This window comes from Balaenoptera musculus, chromosome 16 (assembly GCF_009873245.2).
Source record: "Balaenoptera musculus isolate JJ_BM4_2016_0621 chromosome 16, mBalMus1.pri.v3, whole genome shotgun sequence".
NCBI classification, from domain to species: domain Eukaryota; kingdom Metazoa; phylum Chordata; class Mammalia; order Artiodactyla; family Balaenopteridae; genus Balaenoptera; species Balaenoptera musculus.
Window position 1 is genome coordinate 79,105,946 of NC_045800.1, and position 15,403 is coordinate 79,121,348.

The 15,403-nt window shown below is 42.0% G+C and overlaps 1 protein-coding gene across 3 annotated transcripts in view; it reads right to left on the minus strand.

The window, feature by feature from the left end:
* EDARADD (EDAR associated death domain) overlaps window positions 1–15,403 on the minus strand; it is a 52,944-nt gene that overhangs the window by 22,815 nt on the left and 14,726 nt on the right. For 2 of the 3 annotated variants that reach the window (XM_036829123.1, XM_036829125.1), the window contains exon 4: window positions 10,659–10,717. In XM_036829123.1, the coding sequence (XP_036685018.1) occupies window positions 10,659–10,717 (59 nt within the window). The remainder of the gene's footprint in view (window positions 1–10,658; window positions 10,718–15,403) is intronic. The other variant, XM_036829124.1, reaches the window with a different exon arrangement.

Here is a 15,403-nt window from a genome sequence, read left to right on the forward strand (position 1 = left end):
GCAGAGCAACTAAGCCCGTGCGCCACAACTACTGAAGCCTGCACACCCCAGAGCCCTGTTCCACAACAAGAGAAGCCCCAACATTGAGAAGCCCATGCACCACAACGAAGAGTAGCTGCCGCTCACTGCAACTAGAGAAAGCCCATGTGCAGCAACGAAGACCCAACAGACAAAAATAAATAAATTAATTAATTGGAAAAAACCCAAACAAACAAAGAACCCAATTTGAAAATGGGCAGAAGACTTAAACAGACATTTCTCCAAAGAAGATATACAGATTGCCAACAAACACATGAAAGGATGCTCAACATCACTAATCATTAGAGAAGTACAAATCAGAACTACAATGAGGTATCACCTCACACCGGTCAGAATGGCCATCATCAAAAAATCTACAAACAGTAAATGCCGGAGAGGGTGTGGAGAAAAGGGAACCCTCCTACACTGTTGGTGGGAATGTAAATTGGTGCAGCCACTATGGAAAACAGTACAGAGGTTCCTTAAGAAACTAAAAATAGAACTACCATACGACCCAGCAATCCCACTACTGGGCATATACCCTAAGAAAACCATAATTCAAAGAGAGTCATGTACCACAATGTTCATTGCAGCACTATTTACAATAGTCAGCACACGGAAGCAACCTAAGTGTCCATCGACAGATGAATGGATAAAGAAGTTGTGGCACATATATACAATGGAATATTACTCAGCCATAAAAAAAATGAAATTGAGTTATTTGTAGTGAGGTGGATGGACCTAGAGTCTGTCATACAGAGTGAAGTAAGTCAAAGAGAAAAACAAATACCATATGCTAACACACATATGTGGAAGCTAAAAAAAGAAAAAAAAAAAGGTTCTGAAGAACCTAGGGGCAGGACAGGAATAAAGACACAGACATAGAGAATGGACTTGAGGACATGTGGAGAGGGAAGGGTAAGCTGGGACGAAGTGAGAGAGTGGCATGGACATATATACACTACCAAATGTAAAATAGCTAGTGGGAAGCAGCCGCATAGCACAGGGAGATCAGCTTAGTGCTTTGCGACCACCTAGAGGGGTAGGATAAGGAGGGTGGGAGGGAGATGCAAGAGGGAGGAGATATGGGGATATATGTATACATATAGCTGATTCACTTTGTTATACAGCAGAAACTAACACAACATTGTAAAGCAATTATACTCCAATAAAGATGTTAAAAAGAAAAAATAAATAAAATTTCATTTCTGGGAAGTTCATTATAGAAAAAAGGGACTCAAGGTCCTGAAATGATGACTGTGGTTGGGTGGCATGAATTTGTAGTGGGAAGAGCAGTTTGCATTTCATCATTTTCTCCAGGAATCAAAAACAGAGAAAGGAGGTGGTCCTGGTCCACCTAACCTAGGGCTGGGCAAGGCAGGTTCCACCCAGAATCAGCAAGAGCATCACCAAAATGCCTGATGAGTGGAGGCTGTTAGCAGCTAAACTATGGGCAGAGGGAGTGAGGGGGAGGAAGCAAGAAAACAGACCAGGTTAGGTCACCGATGTGGGAGGGACTGTCCCCAGGGATAAGATGTGATGGTTCCATGGATGGCAGAGCACAGTGAGAAGGCAGGCAGGTCATTGGAAGATACAACCCAGAATAAATAAATGTAGGCTAGAAAAAGTAAGGTGACACAACTTGAGGCACTTAAACACCAAATGGGAGATAGATCATTATCTGTTTTAGGCAAAATTGTCTAAGGTATTAAAAGGCAGAAAGAAAAGATTCACAGCTCTTAAAGACCCTAGTCAAGTTCACCTGGTATTATTCACATAGGTTTCACTTTCTAATGGTTAGTGCATCTGTTCATTGATTCTAACGTAGCACCTTCCATCACCATGTTAGAGGAGAGATAGTCAACTCTGTAGACTGATGGGAAGGTAGATAAATGAAGCACAAAGGGAGCAGGGAGACTAAGGAGCACAAGGCAAGAGAGATTAGAGACTGAAATTCACAGAATCGAACAGGTGGTTTCCATTCTAGCAAAACCAACCCCTCGAAATTCCTTCTCCCTCCTCTAAATGCCCAGACAGCTCTGTCTCAAGAACCAACCTTCTGACAGCCTGTTTAAAGAAAGTGCAGCCTGTTTGGACTGGGAGATGGTGACTGCAAGGCTAAAGGGAGTCCCTCTCACCAGAGTTAAAAATGCCAAGTGTAAGGAAATTCCCTGACGGTCCTAATGCACTTCCACTGCAGGGGGCCCGGGTTCGATCCCTGGTCAGGGAGCTAAGACCCTGCAAGCCGCATGGCACGGCCAAAAAATAAATAAAATAAAATAAAGGAACTTCATAAAATCCAGATCAATAATGTAAAATTCACAACGTTTGCCATCCAATAAAAAATTAATAAACATACAAAGAAGGAGGAAAATCTGATTAATAACTAGGAGAAAATATGTCAATAACAAAAAAAAAACCCTTAAAAATACCAAGTGCAGGTTCTGGGCAAAGTTCTCTAGTTTTATCTGGTTCCCCATCTCTAAACTTCACATCAGGGGCGAAGTAAGGAATGACCAAGTATTTCCTAAAAGCAGAACAATCTGATTTTCCCTTAGAGAACAAACGAAAGGACTCGCCAATCTATCAAACAGATCTTGTTGGAGCTTGAAAGGATTGCTGCATATCCAGAAGGGCAGGTAGGGGCTGACTCACAGAAGATACCATCTACGGCGAGTGCTGGTGGGGTCCATTCCCTGTTATTAAAACACACGTAACTGCTTCGGGTTTGCAGATGGTCTCTGCCAAGGCAATGAGGCTGCTGGACGGGATTTTGCCACCCACCTCTCAGTCCACTTTAAAGACAAGAGCAACCCCTCCATTTACCAATTTTGTTCCAGTAGTGTTTACCCTAGTGCTAGTCTGTCAGACTGACAGCACTGAGAACTGTGGAAAAGCCTGTCTCCCTAGATTTAGGCCAGGCAAGAGGCCCAGCAGCAACTGGTAACACCAAGTGCTACCGATTCAGAAATGCTAGGCATGAGGGGGTGGATGGGGGTGGAGGGATGATGGACAAGGCCCCAGGTCCCAACTCAGCCACTCAACCACTGGCTCAGGTCCCCTCTGTGAGACAACATGATTTCTATAGTCCCCTTCAGCTCTAAAGATGCCAAGTTGTCAATTTGGGCATCTGGGCCCAAACCCACTTTCTAAATGGTCAGGATTAGCAATGCCAAGCCTCCCCTCTGATTTAGTACCAGGAGGCACCAAACTCAGGAGATAAGGTATAATATAGACAGGGCTCCAGCCTCTGTCGGAACAGAGGGTGTGCGGGAGAGCTGGGAGGAAGGTGAGAGCCCAGACGGTATGTGAAGGGCCAAGGCTACAGGGGAGAGTCCTGGCTGAGATACAAAATATGTGTCCTTGGAAATAAAAGACTTCTGTTTCTTCGGTGAATAAATAAGATACAAAATTAATCTCTTGGGCTGCTACTTTAGCATCAGTTGTTAAAGACACTTTTCTGTCTTGGCTATCATGTTATGCTTTGTATAATACTATCAACGGACCAGCATGCTTGGAGTTTCTGTGGTTTAAAACTGGATGTATGTCCCCTGCCCGCCATTTACTCTGGGTAATATAACGTGGAACTTTAAAAGGCTTGTTTAATTTCGAAGACATCAATTAGCTGTTGACAGGCTTTCGATAGATAAGACAACATGTTTTTAAAAATCTGGTCGTATTTATGACTAGGAATTGACTTTGAGTCTTTACAGCTTGCTTAGTGGAAGAACAAACTGTCAGTGTGGCCTATTAGGTCTAGCCTGTAAATAGAGATGTAAATGTAGTCTAAGGAAATATATAGCCTTATATGGTGGGGACTGACACTTGGACATCCACCATAGCAGTATTGAGAACAGTAAAACACTTGAAAGAATCTCAAAGTCCCATAATTGGGAAACTCAAGTAACGCTATGGCATAGAATATAACAGGATAGGGGATGGGATGTTTTCCCACTGTCTTAAGAGTTTTAATTGGGGTCCCAAGCTGAGGACAATGGTATGCATACACCCCATGGAGAGGTGCCAGGTAAACCCCAAAGGACCAGCTGAGAAGGGCCAAGAATAGTGGTATGAGCCCCACCCTCAGCTTGTAGAAGAGGAAGAGATTTCTGTGAAGGACTCAGTGGAAGAAGTGAGAGCGGGGGCTGCTTTCCTTCCTCTGTCTGTAAGGAGGAAGGGGCAGCTCTCGGCTCCACCCCCCAAGCCAAGTGAAGGGGGCCTCAAGACCACCACTTGTTGGGTTCATCTTAAAAAAAGATGAACTCACTTTTTCCCCACTGCCCAGATAAGCCATTTTCTTATTTTTCGACAGTGGCCCCACTATGCACCTGGTCACCAGCTGGAACTCTCTGAAGCAGATCTCCAACCCTCCCTTCTCTTCAGTCCCAAGTCCTGTCAGACACTGAATCCCTGACATCTCTCCCTCAAAATGTGTTGTTATTACTTGGTTCTTCTTTTTCTTTTTTTTCCAGGCATCATTAGGGGTTGAATGGTGTCCCTCCAAAGACACACATTGGAGTCCAAACCCCCAGTACCTCAGAGTGAGACTGTTATTTGGAGAGAGGCTCTTTACAAAGGTGATCAAGTTAAATGAGGCCACGAGGGTGGGCGCTAAACCAATATGACTGGTGTCCTTAGAAAAAGGGGAAATTTGCACAGAGACAGGCACACACAGAGAGAAGATGATGTGAAGAGACACAGGGAGCAGACGGCCGTCTACACACCCAGGAGAGAAACACGGCACAGATCTTTCCCTCACGGCCCTCGGGAGGAACCAACCCTGCCCACACCTCGTTTTCAGACTCACAGGCTCCACGCTGTGAAACAATGCATTTCTGCTGCTTAAGGCACCCTCTGTGTGGTGCTTCGTTACAGCAGTCACAGCGAGTGAACACTAACGTCTTGGAATTACAATCCCCGCTCTTCATTCTTCCTTCCACAGCTGCACCGGGGCCCCTGGGATGAGCTTCCTATAACAGCCACTTGGGGTCTCCTGGCCTCAGTCTTTCTTCCTACCCATCCCCTTGACGAGCCACTACAAGGATAACCTTTCTAAGACTCTGTTTTTATCCCATCATTTCCCAGGGCCTGGAAGATGAAGCCTGTACTTCCAACGTGGCCCTCAAGATTCCTCTAGAGCAGCACCTCCCTCAGTGGCAGTTAGAGAAAACGTTGGCTGTTGGGGTACAGGTATGCCGGGGGTGGGAGAAACAAGCCTTTCTCTGATCGAAGAAGCTTGCTTACCTGTTGAATGAGCTCAGTAAATGTCTTTTCCCTCTGTTTCTGTGCTGAGACTCTCTGAGAACCGAAGGGAGAGGTCTCTTAGCTTAAACATTCCGACTCAGCTTTCCTTGCCGGAGATTTAAAAACGCCCAATTTCACTGAAAGCTCTAAGTGTGCATCAATGTCCCCCCAGCACCTAGGAGAGTAGTGGTGAGACATTCTTGGACTCAAATACTGGATGGATGGATGGATGGATGGATGGATGGGTGGATGGATGGATGGATGGGTGGATGGATGGATGGATGGATGGGTGGATGGATGGATGGATGGATGGGTGGATGGATGGATGGATGGATGGATGGATGGATGGATGGATGGATGGGTCATCATCTATTCGCTTGCAGTCTATTTCCAAATTACCAAACACTGTCATACCACCACCTAGTTCACGAAGGCCTATGGCCTCCCTGCTGTATGAACAGAACAAACTCTTTAGTCCCCTAATATCTTGGCTGGATTTCTTTTTATTTATTTATTTAAAAATTTTTTTTATATTGAAGTATAGTTGATTAACAGTGTTGTGTTAGTTTCAGGTGTACAGCAAAGTGATTCAGTTATACATATATATGTATCTGTTCTTTTTCAAATTCTTTTCCCATTTAGGTTATTACAGAATCCTGAGCAGAGCTCCCTGCACTATACAGTAGGTCCTTGTTGATTATCTATTTTAAATATAGTAGTGTGTAAAGTCAATCCCACTTCGATGGATTTCTTCCCTTCCTGCCCCATCCAAATGTCATCATTCAAGGCACAATTCAAATTTGCCATCAACTAACTCAACTTCTTGCCTTTACATCTAAAAAAGAAGTTTCTATCTTTCCCCATCCAACCCTTCTTCTAGTCTTGCCTCTGAAAAAGAGTTGAGGTTCTTACTTTTAAAATGCTAACTCATCTCTCTGTACCTTTGATAACTTTATTTATCTAACATAGGGGCACATATATCTCACCTTCCAGATTACAAATTCCTTGAGGGAAATCAATGTGCTGTGTCTTCTCCACAAGATATTGCTAAGGATGTTATCAATAAACAGTTGCTAAGAAAATTAATCCTCTCTACCTTCCACAGGGAAAACAAATCCCATTAATTATTCCACTTCTCTTTCTTCTCCCTCTTAATTTTTAATCTCTCCACTCCTGGTGATAACTTATCCTTTAAAATCTGTTGTTTCCCAACCTTAAAAAAAAAAGAAGCTTTTCCTGTATCTTCCAACACCTTCAAATAAAAGTTTACTATTTTTTCCTTGCTACCTTAATGAATTTGACAGAACTACATAAACTTTCTTATCACCCACTCACTCCTTCAGCCTTTTGCAATTATGTTTTTGTCCCTATGATCGAGCTCCTTCCTGAAAGGTCCCAGTAACATCTGAAAGGATAAATCCAAAGGTGTCTTTGTAGGCCTCGCCCTTGACCACAGGATGATGTTGACAGCCCTTTCCTTGGCACGTGAAGCAATGCCCAATCCTGGCCTTTTTCTCTCCTTATTCAACATGTATTTATTGAGACTTTACTGCGTGCTAAGGATGGAGGATACACTTACAAGCCAAAAAACACAGCAGTCCCTGCCCTCGTGGGGAGAGACAATGAAGCCATCAGCAAACATGTAACTATAAACTGGGAAAGTGCTGCAAAGGAAAGTACAGATGCCTCGACCACTGACAGCGTTCTTCTCTGGCCACTCCTCTGTCTGCCTCTGAGCTCCTTTTCTTCCTCTGGCCTCCAGATTGTCCCTCAAGGCTCCATCCTGGGCTCTCCTCTCTGCTTTTCCACAAGGACTCTCTCATCGACAGTCCCATCCTCCCCTTGGGCTTCAAGTGTAACCTCCTGATGCAGGAATCCTAAACCAACCCCCAATGCAGCCCTTCCTATCACACATCTCACATACCCCAAACTCTATAGACCATTATCTCCTTTTTCCACAGCCCACAAACAAACAAACAACTCTTAATCCTAAAAACACACAAATCTTATCGTCCTCCTGAATTCTCTATTGATATTGTCGGTAGCATCCCTCTCCCAACCACAGGCCTAAGACCTGGTCTCATCTTCTCTCCAGTCTCCCAGGGTCCCAGATGCGGTCATGGGACCATCCCTTAAAACCACCAATACCTTCCTTCTGCCTCTGTCTGGCATTCAAGGCTCTGGGACCCCGGATCCAACAGATCTTCCAGCCTCACTGCCTACAATCTCCCAATACTTCAGCTCCAGGCAAAGTATTTGTCCCTGACTCTTCTCAGAGCCTTTGCTTACAGCATTCCTTCTACCAGGAGTGCTCTCATCCTGCCCTCAGACACACATCCTCGAATCTATTTCTGTTATCAGTAAATATCAGAGGTGACAGTATCATGCAGCCATTCAGACGGATGGTAAGGCCATGTAGCAAACTGGACGAAATGTTTGTGAGATAATATTATATAACAAAAGCAAGATATAAAATTGTCTGCAAACAGTTTTAATAATTATCCTTATGAAAAAAATGTATAAGGGAATAAATACATCAATATGACAAAAATAGAGTATTAGAGTGGTGGGATTTTGGATGAGTTTTTTTTGTTTTTCTAGATTCTAAATTCCATTTAGTGTGGTTTTTAAAATATATGTATACTTCAAAATAGTTTTAGATTTACAGAAAATTTGAGAAGATAGTATAGAGCATTCCTGCACACCCTACACCGGTTTCCCTTATTACCAACACCATAAATTAGTATCACACTAATAATACCATATCATACCAATAATTTAATGTGGTTTTTAAGCCTTAAAAAAAATTACAGTTTGGTAAAACAAAAAAAACAGCATAAACAGAAGAAAATGTCATTTTTTTCATAACTTCTAATTCCAACTTAGCATCCTAATATTTACTGTTTTTCTTATTACCTCGGTTTCCACTTGGCATGGATTCTTGGCTACAAACTGGAATAAATTTTGCTTAACTATCATTTGCCATACATGTGTGCCTGTAGTTAAAGTAGTTGAAATTTTATTGTTTGACAAAGGTTCTGGGAAACATTTTCTATAACATAAAGAACCATGAGGGTGAATGAGACTCTTCACTCCCAATGCAGGGGGCCCGGGTTCGATCCCTGGTTAGGGAACTGGACCCCACATGCATGCTGCAACTAGGAATTCGCATGCCACAACTAAGGAACCCACGAGCCGCAACTAAGGAGCCCACCTGCCACAACTAAGACCCAGAGCAACCAAATAAATATATAAATAAATAAATATTTTTAAAACAAAGAACCATGAAAAAACTTTAAACAGCTGAACCATATCCACATTTAGAATCTAATGCTGTGTACACTGCTTCTCCAGGTCTGGAAGCTCTGCCTGGGGTCTGGTCTCCTCCCCCAACTCCCTTGGTATATTTCATGTCCAAGAATACCCGGTCTCAGAGCATATGCTCGACGAGTACCAGCTGTAACAAACTGTAGAAGTAGGATAGTTCTAATAGATGGGGTATTGATTTTAAATCACTAAAAGTAAAGGGTCCTTTATGAAATTTTATGACATGTCAGATTTCCATTTTGATGCCAGGATACCACAATGTTTTTCCGTGGCATCATTCAAAAAAGGTGTCTAAAATTGTCTTAAGTGAAGTGGATTTTAGTTTTTAAATTATAAAAATCAATGAAACAGCATATGTTAATATTCTAAAGAATGTATTTTCAACTTGCTTTTAATGTCTGAGCTATAGAAAATGAAGCCTGCGGATGTTTTTGTTTTTGTTTTTTTTAAACATTTCTCCCCTAGTGAGTTTTCTTTGTTCTAACTGCCAAGTTGGTTTCAAAGACTCTTTCTGGATATCTAGCAGTTAGAACAAATCCTATAGATTATGCAAAGAAATAACCAACTGCAGTAGGTAGGTACAGTGCTACTTTTTATAGGAATGTAAGACACCCTGTTTTAAAACAGAACTTAAATTAAAATCTCAAATAGGTTTTTCCCGCTTTTTTTAGTTGATAAATCTTTTTTCATCTTTAAAGACAGTCCACTTGATAAAGCCAGAACTATAACACTGAAATTAGAAAAAATACTGAACAGTGTCCTAATGCATATTCTGTACCTAATCTTAAATGATTTTGGAAAATCCCTAAAACTAAACAAACAACGTAACATTCTTGTATCTTCAAAGGAGTCTGTTATCGTATTGCAAAAAATGTGGGGAGCAAAACTTTATTAAACAAATTAAGGATTGCAAGAAGGGAAAAATTTATACTTTAGGTTCACTAAAATAGTTCAAATTCAGTCAATGTCAAAGTCAATCATTAGACTGTAATTCCAAGAAAAATGCTGAGTATCAGGATTAATAAATAAGAAAATAATATTCTCAGTGGGCGACTGAAGACCCCCAAATCAAAGTTAAAAGTAGCACCATTGACAATTTTCAAGAGAACCGTGTTTATGATTAAAATTGCTTGTTTTATCAACTATTGTATAACTCTGCTTCACTACAAAAATGATTTGATTGTCCAAGAATATCACTATTAATGATTTATTACTGACTGATGTTTTAAAAGCAAGACTAAACAAAGCTTCAAATTTGTCTTGCTAAAAATTAACTTGGTATCAATATTATAAAGAGAGCAGGACCCAACCGGTCTATCTTGAGGCAAGACATCCTTTTTGAGACATTTAATGTTCTAACTATAGTTTAACAGATGTGAGGTATTGTGCAGTTTTGCTAATGAGCTTTGAGTGAGTGAACAGAGATGGGCTGGAAAGTACAAGTAGTAACTGAAGCACACGGTGACCCAAGGAAGCTTCTGGAAGGATGTACCTCAAAAGGTGAACAATGGAATGTTCACAAGCGATTCTCAACCTTTTGGTACATTTTTGTTGTATCTGAAGTTTAAAATAACAAACAGTCTTTTATAATCAGAAAACAATAGATGTATTTTGGAAAACGACAATTAAAATAATATGTTAAACATAATAATATGTTAAAATTTGACATCTGATATCTGAACAAAGTAAAAGTTTTATAAAACATTACAAAAATGTTTTTAAACTACCCAGTTTTGTTGAGGCTTTTAAAAAAAGTTCCTATCCACAGCATACCAACTACACACGAAAGAAAGCAACTCTCCTTTCTACCGCAGTAACACTGATGGTTTTTGGCATATGGATAAATATTTATTTCCAAAAAATGGATTAAAGCTACCCCAGTTACTAAAAGTAACAGAAGCTGTATAGATATGCTACATTACTGGGATGCTTAAAGATCATTTCCAAACTTATTATCTAAAAATCCTGTTCTTTCTTTATTTTTAAAGCTCTAGAAGACAATTCCTAAATAAATTCTAGTTGGATTAGCATGTACTTAAGGGTAAAAATATAACTGAAATTATTCTTACCTGGTGTTGCACATCAGAATTTGTTGGGCAGTTCAAACTAATTGGATCACACTCCTCTGCTAGGGATTAAAAAAAAAAAAAAAGATGCAAGCTTGATCAAGAAAGCACATACTCTGTGGTTGTAAGGCCTAAAATTAAGACTCAGTATTATGTGCTGTTTACATCTGGTAAAACCAGGAGGACCTCGAATGGCCCAGCTGCAAGTCCCCCTCCCTGCTCTGCTCCTGTGGATAAGACCGCCAGCTAAACAACGCTCCTTTTCAAGGGGACCAGACACAGTCCCTGCTTATCCCTGAGCAGTGGGTTTCAGTTCCCTGCCAGACGACTGAATTATTCAGACAAGTCATCACATCCTTCCCTGGGAACCAGGGGTCACACACCCTCTTGACAGGACAGCGCTTGTCACCCACAGCCCCTGGTTGTTCACTCTGTTCCCAAGTGCAACCCCCATGCGACCCTGCATGGCGTGCAGCGTCCTCCCTCCCCAGGCTGTGAATATCCGTGACTCACAAGCTACTGTCAATCTCATCTGCCCAGTGTCAGGTGTCCTGTGTGTGGCCATCCCCATAACCCCAGGGCAGGATCCCTCCCTCATCAACAGGGTGAACAGGAGGTAGTCCAAACACGTTCCCCTCTGATAACCTTACAACAGATTCCATGGTGTTCACTGTTTGACAGTTTACTAAATCTCTCAGAGAGCAGAGTGGGATTATACTTGTCTTGATAGCTCACCCTCCTAAAAGCAAACCGAAACCACTTCAGTTCTATGGTTAAAGTGGGGATTGCCAGTGAAAGTCAAAGGAACATGATAGGCATGTGAAATGTCTAACACCTTTCGGAATTAACTGGTAGGAAGGAAATTCCACCCTTAGGTTGTCTTACATATGTGTTAACTTCACAGTTCCCAACTTGTGGTGAAGATTGTACAAATGCATTAAAAACTGATTTTGTTCCATCAGATTTTAATCTTTAACCACAGAATTCAACATCGCACTCTAACCTTGAAAATCGCCAGTAATATATTATGTTATGAAAGAAATGTTTAGTGGCATGTAAAATTTTAGAGTTAGTAAAGCCCTTAATAGAGAATCATTTAATTCAAGGTTCAAAAGTTAGGGCTGAGTGACAGATTGATTAATTCATCTATTTATTTTTACATTCCTTAACATTCTTTGACCTATTATAGGCTGGGCTGATAGATTTATTCATATAAGGGGCTATATTTATTGCTGCCTACACAATTCTAACTAAAGGTCATTTTTTCCTTAACATTATTATCTGCAAAATTTAAACTAAAAGCACGGTCTTTTATTAAGATTCCATATGGTATCTTTTTAAGCTGGAGCAGTAGAGATCTTACCTAGCCTTCTGTTTCTCAAGACAGTCCCAGCTCTCTTGCACCAGAGTCACCTGGGCTGCCTGTTAACAATGCAGATTCCTGGGCTCCACTCCAGACCTTCTGAATTGGAATCTCAGGGACCTCAGAAATCTGACACCTAACAAGCACCCCACAGAATTCGGATGCACACTAATTTTTCACAGCAAAAAGTAACAGACATGTGACTTCAGTCATACTAATTCTCACAATGGCCGGTGTCATAATTGTTAACCCAGCATTTTTGGACAAGTGGGGCTTTTTATTTCCCAACGCAATGTTAGCTTGAAATTAAAAAGCAACTTTTCTTACATGGTCCCCCAAGCACTCCTGTGGTTGTACCCCTCTCCCACCCCTCTACCCTCCATAAAAGAAAACACTTTCTCAGAATGGCCACCTTTGTATGTGTGTCGTAATTGGGGGAGGGGTTGGTTTGCTAAAACAGGAGACTGTCAGCGTCATGGCTGGGTGGAAGGCAGTGAACTTGTGGAATGAGCAGGACCAGGTCATGGTAAATCGTGCGGAAAGGAGGGGTTTTTAGTTTCATGTTACAACAAGGAAACCTATTAGCAAGATACTGTCAGTCAATCGGCAAGATGAGAAATCGTCTAAAATACAACACATTGGCCTGCTAGTTTTCAGGCAGACATTTTTACGTAGGAATTATTTTGGTGATCTCCTGAGTACTTGTTTATTTTCTCCCTTTTCAAACTGAACTACTACTTCTCCATTTAGTTAACGAATTATTGCAAATATCATCCATGCTTAAGTTCAAATTTCTCAAAATAATTAACAATAAAATCAGTCTACTTCTCTTTAACTTTATATCCGCTATTTAATTTTTTTGGACAATGGAAGGGCAGTAATGCCAGAGAAGATGAAGATGATAAAATCTTGATTGCTTTATGATGTAGTTATGTGCAATTTCCCCTCACTAGGAATAGTGCCTCAAAAATCAGAATTCTTTTTCCAAAGACACTTTTCTCTCAAAATATGAAGAGTCACATTCCCTTCAGAACCTTCAAGCCAGCAGTTTCTACGAGATACAGGAATTCTGTGATATAAAATAAACCCCAATCTTAAATTAGTCCTAAGTTTGGTGCCTACAGATTCTCACAGAGCACCTATCATAACAGAAGCCTGACAGAATGAACCTCCCGAAATCTCTAAATCAGGGGAGGCAGAAGCTACACATTTGTTCCCGACAAGAAAACAGGTATAATAACACGTTTCACCTCAAAAACGTGCTGATCATTGAAATCACACTAGATTCCCACAGTTGATTTATGGTAAAAGCACATTATTCAGAACCACTCTAGTGTGGACCGTGTTAAGGGACTATGTTGTACTGTCCAGGGGAAAAGCAGGAATATACTAGAATTATAATGAAGATTTTGTGAAACATGCTAATTTTCTTAAGAAAATACATTTTGAGGACTTTTTCAATCATATGGAAATGGTTCAAGTTAATTACAAACGACTCCTCTATTAAATATAGTAGCCCCCCTAGAATTCACTTGTGTCAGAGTCTGAATTGTTCTTAATATAATTAGATTACATTTACTTTTTTAAAAAATAAATTTATTTATTTATTTTTATTTTTGGCTGCGATGGGTCTTCGTTGCTGCGCATGGGCTTTCTCTAGTTGCGGCGAGCGGGGGCTACTCTTCGTTGCGGTGCACGGGCTTCTCATTGTGGTGGCTTCTCTTGTTGCGGAGCACGGGCTCTAGGCACGACGGCTTCAGTAGTTGTGGAGCACAGGCTCAGTAGTTGTGGCTCATGGGCTCTAGAGCGCAGGCTCAGTAGTTGTGGCGCACGGGCTTAGCTGCTCCGCGGCATGTGGGATCTTCCCGGACCAGGGCTTGAACCCGTGTCCCCTGCACTGGCAGGTGGATTCTTAACCACTGTGCTACCAGGGAAGCCCTACATGTACTTTTAAGCTGTAAATTAGTCTCTTCACTAATTATATATGGGCTTTGTTTCCCTAAAAACAACTTCAATGAGAAAATTACCATAAGCACTTAACGATGATATCGGCTCCATTATGGTATGTTTGAAAAAAATACTGCAGACGTTAAATTGTTATTAAATGCAAATGTTGGATATTACATAGAAGACGATGTATTTCTTGGAGATAAGAAATTATGTGCTTAATAACACTTCGCCGCCCCCCCTCATGAATAAGGACAGAGGAAAGATCTGGAGTTACTTGTCAACTCACCACCATTTTAATTAAGGTTTTGTAAAACTCAAATTCTAGGAGAAACCCAACGGTACAGTTACTGTATTATCAGGCTGCTAAGCAACAATCTTTTTCTCTTAAAACAGGAAATCATGTTCAAGAGTGATAGAAAAGGTCTTCGGATAGTTGCTGCAGCCAAGTCTACCTAAAACGGTGGTTCCACTCTTGCCTCTCCGCTATGAAAGCTTTCAACAGTCCTCTACCCTGACTGCTCACGATTCTTTTACCAGATTTCCCTCCACCCCTGTCGGATGCTCGTTGGGAGTCAGGTGCTGTTCCAGGCTCGTTTTGTTGAATTCTCACAAGCCCCCTGGGAGGTCGGTGTAATACTGTCCTCTCTGCACTGCAGACTGGACACTGGGACCCTGAGCCATGAGGTCACCTGCTGAGTCCTCTCAGAGCTGGCGGTCTGGCTGCAGCTCGGGTCTCTCCTACATGTCTCCTACATGTGGCATGCCACATTCTTGAAGCTTCTTAGGCAGGCTCTCAAAGGGAGGTCTGTGTCCCACCCACTCAGGTTTGCATTAAAAACACAGGTTTCTGGGCCTGACCCCAGACCCACCACATCATGATTTTGGAGTAGCGGGGCCCAGAATCTGCATTTTAAACTAGCTCCCCAGGTAATTCTTCACTGCACCCTAAAAATCCAAGGAACACGGCCCAAGACGGCCTCCGATTCGTCCTGGTGGCCTGGCTTGCACCTTCCACTTTCTTGCTGAACTAAGCACTCACAGCTTGGGGAATTCAGGACACTGAGAAGTCATTCATGGAGAGGGGAAAGGGCAAAGTGTGCTTGGGAGAAGCCTCCCCTAGTACAGCCAGGATTTGGGCTCAAACCTGGCCTTCAGCCTCGTTTCCCTACACCACTGCCGTTCCTGGGACGTGCACAGGAGGCAAAAGGAAAGAAACTCTAATGATGTCATTTCAGGGAGCAGGAAGAAGAGTCTGGTGAGTAGAGAATGAGGGAGGGGGACCTGGCAGAACTACAGACTTAACCACAGGTGGGCCCTGCCAGGGAGCTCCCAACCCCGCAGCCCAGTAACCCTGTAATACCCATCACCACAGGGGCTGCTGGGGAACCCCACAGCAGGCTGTGCTGGGAAGTCCTTCCTCTCCAGGAAGCCGGGG